Source organism: Echinops telfairi, unplaced genomic scaffold (assembly GCF_000313985.2).
Source record: "Echinops telfairi isolate 266 unplaced genomic scaffold, ASM31398v2 ScPeMD7_7458;HRSCAF=8496, whole genome shotgun sequence".
Taxonomy (NCBI): Eukaryota; Metazoa; Chordata; class Mammalia; order Afrosoricida; family Tenrecidae; genus Echinops; species Echinops telfairi.
In genome coordinates this window covers 30,406,210-30,413,269 of record NW_022111358.1, presented here as the reverse complement: position 1 = coordinate 30,413,269, position 7,060 = coordinate 30,406,210, and the positions used below count along the sequence as shown (strand labels likewise).

At 50.2% G+C, this 7,060-nt stretch overlaps 1 protein-coding gene across 1 annotated transcript; it reads right to left on the bottom strand.

Moving 5' to 3' along the window:
- Positions 1-136: 136 nt before the first annotated feature.
- RUNDC1 (RUN domain containing 1) lies at positions 137-7,060 on the bottom strand (the record flags this gene model as incomplete). The annotated part of the gene is made up of 6 exons (XM_045299457.1): positions 137-1,587; positions 2,009-2,134; positions 2,474-2,672; positions 3,541-3,699; positions 4,531-4,536; positions 7,031-7,060. Coding segments are annotated over 6 exons (1,386 nt in total), but the record flags the coding sequence as incomplete, so codon positions are not given.

Here is a 7,060-nt window from a genome sequence, read left to right as displayed (position 1 = left end):
ACAAATGTACAAATGAGTTTGACACAATGGATGTATGTATGGGTTGTGATAAGAGTTGTACAAGCCCCCAATACAATGACATTAAAGGAAAAAAAAGAGCTGTAAGAGCCCCCAATAAAAGGACTTATTGAAAAAAAAGAAAAAAGAAAAAAAAAGATGGAACTAAAAAAACCCACCCAAAAAACAAATGTTCTCATTTCTAGTTTTATAGGCAGCTCCGCCCACCCTGGAGCACTGTACTTATAAAGAGACTCAGTATTCTTACAGAGAATGTCAACTCTGACCCCAGGATTTTCAGACTGGCTTTCAGTAAAGGAAGATGGCTCCCACCTCGATCTCAACTCGACTACCAGGACCCTCGAGTTGCAGGCCTTCTGGGACCAACAACTGGTGTCACTGAAGAGAACAGTTCGGGCAACCCGAGTGTGTGAAAAGCCCTGGTGTGCCCGTGTGTCACGACAGCTGTCTCGGTCAGAGGCTCAAACGCGTGTGCTCATGTGAACACCCTGGTCACACACCCAGGCAGAACCTTCTTGTAAGTGGGTTTGCTGCACATCTTTCAGAGATGCTACGCTGGTGGGGAAATAGATTTTGCAGTCGTCCGTCTGGCTGGCCACTGAAGCAAGATCAGCAAAGATTTTCAGTCCCTCTACTGGCTGAGAAGACAAAGACAGTGACTTTTTGACTGAGTGAGGCGCTGCTCCGGGGCCAGGGCCTCCCATCAAAAAGCATCTTTAATGTTCTTGAGCTGGCGCACGGCCAGGTCGACCGGAAGGGTGAACTTGAGGCTGCTGAGGCGACTGAGCAGGTTGAGGGCGCTCTCAAAGCCTGTGTGCGCCATGTAGCTCCACGGCTGGTAGTGGGACTCGATGAGTGCCCCCGACTTACAGATGAGGTTCACCCAGGACACCAGACGCTGCTCGTTCAGCGCCATGCACACCAGGGCCTTAAGCTCAGAGTCTGCGCTGCGCTTAAAGGGGTCATGCTCCGTCAGCACCATGTGGATGGCTGTCAGTAGGCTCTGTTTGGGGGTCACAACAGTGCCCCCCACCATGGGCAAGGCAAAGGACTGGGAGAGCTTCCGGGCTGGCGATTCCACGTAAGCCCGGCCGTTCTTGGCATGGTAGTACTTTACAAAGAGTTCCCATGGATGCATGGCCTCAGGGGCTGAGGAGAAGGCTGGCAGCAAGCAAGCAATGGGCGCCATGACGAGGCTCATGCCTGGAGAGGAGGCGTACAGTCCATGGGCCAGCAGGTCCCTCACGGCCACGGTCAGCTCCTTTCGCACAGCTGCGGTCAGCTCATCCTTGCCTCCAAGAGTGAGGTCCGGGAGGCTGGCAGAGGTGACAACGTGGTTGTGTGGCTGGTGCCTCAACGCCAGCTGTTTTACTCGGTCCACGGACACCTCCAGCCTCTTTAGTAAGGGAGAGTAGTCCCTGTCGGCCTGGCCACTCTGCCACAGGCTTTGTGGAATCTGGCCGGTGGCACACCCAAACTGGCTGACGGCGAAGATCTGGAGCACAGCCAGGGCTCGCCGCATCAGGTGCAGCCCCAGCTCCCGAACTCTCCTCACATCCTCGGGCTTCACTGGGAGAGAGGACAAGTACTCATCAGCGCGAGGATATCAACACAGCAGCACAGCCAGCAGTCAACACAGTGCGTGCCTGCGTCCCAGCTACAGTGTGAGCCCACGCCGCCAAGAGCTACCGAGAATGTAGCCGGGCATGCCTTTCTACTTTCTGGTTAATAACAGCGTGAATGAGGTACCATGTATCATGCAGCAGCAGCATTTAAAACGTATCATTCAGATTCCTTTTTTGCAGGGAAGGGGTAGATTCAGAGTTGTGCATCTACTACCGTGATAAACTTGGGGATTTTTTCATCACTCCACAAAGAAACCTCGTGCTTCGAGCTGTCCTCCCCTATCTCACCCTAACCCCTGATCCCAGGCAACCATTATCTACTTTCGGTCTTTCCGGATCTGCCAGTCCAGGAGAAACGTACTCACCTTTGCCGTTTCCTGGGGGCAGTCTGCTGCCACTGGCGCCGGGGCGGGGGGAGTCGCTGCCTGTCTTCCTTCCGGCTTTGCATTCACAGTGCCCATCGCCTGTCGGCAAGGGGCTTCCCACTTCATCTGCGGTCAGAAGAGGCAAGGAGAAGAGAAGACACTGAACTTCTACCAGCAGTAAAATTCTTTACAAATATTGCCTTATTGCCTACAACAGTGACCGGCTCGGGAAATCTTTGCTGAGTGAATGAAGAATGAGTCATTACTTTGTGGATGAGGAGAGTAAGACGTACGAGCTCAGTTGCCTGCCCAAGGACACAGAGCTGGGGTTTTAACGAGCCCCTTACTAAGTGTGGTCAATTCCCTAGAAAGAGGGCATCAAGAACTGGCACCCTTAGGTAGTAGTGCCAGAATCAACGCCATGTGCCCTCAGTTGCCCCCTTCCCTCCCCAGCCGTCCTCTGACCTTGGATGAAGTGAATGAACATTTCGAGGTCTCGGATCTGAGTTTTCAGCTGTTCAACCAACTGTTCTTTCACGCGGGCGGGGTTGACGATCTGAGCCACGGCGGCATCCACACGCTGACGGAGCTCTTCGGTGGACAGTGAGCTGATGTCCTCGTTCAGGTTCATGTCCAGTTTCTTTATTAACTCGTCTATGATCACCTAGGAGATCACAGGCAATGAGCAGACTCTTGAGCGCTTTTCGGGGAGAGGCGTACCAATACACCCTCTTTCCTGACATGGGAATCTGGAGACACATACAACTCCCACATCAACTGCTCATGGGGCGGAGGGCTCAGAGTCTCTGCGTCTCTTGAAGGAATAATAGCCTTTGCTCCTCGACTTTTCTCACCTCTCGCAAATGGCCTACCTGCCGGTCGATTTTCCCTCAGGAGAAGAGCAGTGTGACTCTTCAGGCTAAAGAGAAGACACACTGTGTTCCCTCAGTCTTTCTAGCACTGTTCTAGACAACTAAAGACGTGTCTCTACACCGTGACAAGGCATACAACAGCCAGAGAAATACGACATGATTGATCTTATTGACAGTTGGTAATTCAACGGCAGCACAACCAGGGAAAGCGCCATCTACCGGCACGACAATGGCATGCAGGAAAAGCTGAAGCTATATGTTTCCCAACGGATTTGCCTTTGGCCCTGATCTCACCAGTGGGAATACATCGTCAAGTCAGCCTGGATTCTTGGACTACTTACCGAGTGGTGGGCAGCACAGAAAAAGCTGGTCTACATTGTGGGCTTTGCCCAAATACAATGTTGTGAGCACCAAATTAAGAGTGCTATTATTATGATAGATCACCACCACTATTACACTGATAATCTCCCAACCAAAGGGCCCCACCATCGTGTTACTTACTGTCCCTGCGTGACCATGTGATACGTTCCCTTTGCCCTGCGCTGGCTCAGATTCTCAGTAAGGCCAGGGAGGGCGAGCCACCAGCAGAGGAGGTCCTGTCAATGCTGGAAGGGACAAATCCACCCCAGCCAGTGGCGGAGGCGCCTCAGGTCTGCTCACCCGCTGTCTTTCCAAGATGACGGACTGAGGCAGGGAGTCGGAGCTGCCCTCTTGGTAGGCGAACGTTTCCAGGTCATCGAGCTGGGTCTTGAGCTGCAGTATCAGCTCCTTCTGCTTCTCCCTTTGGGTTTTCAGCCGTTCCCGTTTCTCCTGTTCGCTCTAAGATAAGGAAACACACACGCAGGTCTAGTTCCAGGGCCTAGAAAGAATCCTCTCAGGCCAACAATAACCAATAAAACAGAACACGTTTCCAAATCATCCGAATGAATCATAGGATGTGTAAGGCCTGATCAGAAATGAGAATCATCATTTCATCCAGGGCCATCAATTAAATGTGTCTTATTAAGAAACTACTTCTTAAAAAAAAAAGAAAAGAAAAGAAACTACTTCTTTCTCACTGGAAGTAGGAGGTGCCAACAGCGGAGCCTTTTGTGAAGACTGTTTTTTCTCAGAGGTCTGATTGGGGTTGAGATAGCCCATTTTAACCATGCCACCCTCCCCAGCCAGTGACCACCGCAGAGCTCCCGAGTACTTTGTGCAGCCAAAATGTACCAGAGACGCTGCGGACAAGGATGTAGAAAAAAGCTTTACAACTCAGCCAGTTTTGTTGTTGTGTGGTTGTCTGTTCTTAAGGTTCTAAGCTCCGCCATGGGTGCTTAAGGTACTGAGAGAAATCTACAAGTCCAGTAAAGGGAGTAGAGAGATACCAGTGCTTGAGCGAGAGAGACAGAAAAAATGTCTGGTAGGTTTTTCTGACCAGTGGCTCTAATCACTATTGGTCACCAGGTAGTTGCTGCATTTCAATGATTCTAAACGCTTCACAGTCGTACAGTCTTGTTCTTGTAGTCTCCAGCACTGGTTTTTCCTTGCCTTTCTTATCAAAAGCAAAAGGAAGCAAAGTCGGCTGAGTATTTGTAGATCTCAGGCTGGGGTTTGAAAGAAGCCTGTTAGTCTACAGGATATTAAGCATCACCTGAAAATGGTACTTACCAAACCCTCCGGAAGGAAAGCATGAGAGAGAACAATTGAAAAACAACAAATAAGCTTTCTGTTCCAGCTATTTTAAAAGCAACCCTCTCCTCTGACTCTGCACACTAAAAACTAAAACAAGAAACGGAGCTGTTTTACAGGCTACTCCTTCTGCAATCTTTTTGGTGTACATTGTTTCTTTTCCCAGGATCCTGTCTCTCCATCTCTCCATACAGAAGGCCCAGGGATCCTTTAAGAGGTTTCTCTCAAAGACTAACCATTTCCTCTTCTGAAATCGGGGCGCACGTCTCCTCTAGCTCTTCTTTCTTACTCCTTCGTGGTAAGAGTGTAGACTTTGGGGACTGAGCTCACCTCCCTTGTTAGAACAATCAACCATTTAAGATCCAATAGCAGTATTTCCCCAAGGACACAGTTCAGAGGGTAGGAGAGGAGGAATGGAACAGGATACACAGGAAGTGGGCTGAGTGGTGACACAATGAGGGGATTGCAATGGATGAGTTGAACCACCTTTGTAGGATTGTTGAATGTAAACCTGACGATCTGCTAACATTCTCTCTCTCTCTCTCTCTCCCTCTCTCACCCATGGACACTCCCACCCCCACCCCCCTGCCCATTACCCAACATAGACCTGGCACGGAGTAAGCTCTCCATATACACTTGTTGTATGCTGCAGACCTCAATTAGAAACAGAACCAAATTCTGAATGGTGAACCTGGACCAGAGGAAGTTATGTAACCAGAACCCAGAGAACTGGGGATTTGTCCTTTGTTTTTGTTCTCAAGCAGGGAGGGAAGGAACCCAGCCATAAGCTCTGGGCCTGTTTTTGGAACGACGGCATCTGCTGGAGGGAGCCCTTGCCATGGCGCGCTGTTTGCTGTAATGCTGCCAAAGGCTGTAGAGACTCCAGTATACGCCGACCAGAATACCCACACCAAGCCACCTGATTTTACCACAAAGACTGCATTCAAAATGTGCTGAAAAAACGCAGCTTATACTTGAGTATATATGGTAGGTTTTTAATAGGCGAGAACAATGAGCTGTGGCCCAAGGTAGGAAATAGTTTAAATAATTTCTAGTTAAAAGTTAGCTTAAAAAATTAGTTTTTAAAAAAAATCTGGATTTGGTAAAAAGTAAAATCATTAGAAAGAGGCCCCCCACTTTATCCTCCTTGTTCATGTGTGGATGAATGCACTAAGGTGCTTATCTAGTGGCCAAGCACTCCACATTTTTGAGGTATGCTGTTTGCAAAAGGGAACTGGAGCAGCAGGGGGGAAAGTGCTTTTGTTGCTGTCCCCTCCTGAAGAAAGCCTGGCCGCTAATCCTTTCCAGCCTTTCTGCTTCTTGATGCTCCATGGCAAGGAGCTGTGGTCAGCAGGAGAGAAGGGCGGGACTGCAACCGCAGCCGCTGCAGTGGAAACATTTCACCTTACAACAAACAAGTCAGTATCTGCTACAGATACGCCTTCTTGTCTAAAACCAACTTAAGTAGCAAGAAGGCCAACTGGGGGACTGTAAATTGGATACAAACAAGCTAGGTGTGCACCTCCAGAGATTGAAAGCCTGTAGGGAAACTGTGTATGTCTCCTCTCATTTTGGATCCTGCCCCATCAGTAAAGGGAAGCCCTGGAGGTGTTACTCCGTTCAGGAGAGTCCACTGGACTTGCAGGAGGTAGCTCTTCCCCCATTTGGATGTGGAGGGCCTCCCAACCAAAGAGGCTTGTTTTGCGGCCGACACCTGACCATGTTCCACTGCTGTTCAGAAGGCTGGCAGTAAACAGTTCATTCCTCCTTCCCACTCTGGAAGTTCGGCTCACACCTGTTCCCCATGGCTGACCCTGTGGAATCTGAAAGACCACGGGCCTCACTGCTTCTGGAATCTCAGCTTCTGGAATCTCAGGATCACTCAACGCTCCACAGTGTGACAAATTTGGCAGATGGGTGGTGATGGCACGGCACCCAGTGTCATTATTTGTCAGTGTGAGCTTCTTGAATCGATCTTGTTGTTAGAGGAACCGATAAGCCCACATGTAGAACACCTACCTAGTTATTAAACAGGATGTGAGGGGTGTTACAATGCCACATCAGGAAATGCCTAGCCCCAGGAGATGTTTTCTTGCATTAGAGATCCCTAAAGAGATCTTGCTGTCGCTCAGACAAGGGATTCGAAAGTGTGAAGATTTTCTCGATTGCGGGCAAGCTTGGGCAGGGAGTTCTATCTACTCACTTGATTTTCACAATCTAGACCCTCACAGAACAACCCATTTCCCCCAATTCCCGGGGCTGGAGGTCTCTCAGCAAGCATGCGCACAACTTCGGGACTTCATTTTTGGAAGGAGGTAAGGGGAAGCGAGCGGCATAGCTTCCGCTGCCCTGTCGCCCCTCTCCTCACTCCATCACACACCTGCATCTCCCCAACCCCGCACCCCGTCTCCACACCTCCATTTCCGGCACCAACGCCGCCTATTCCAAGAGCGCTCGGCGCCGGGCCCCAGCCCCTCACCTGGTCCTCGCCCCACAAGCGCGGCCGGTC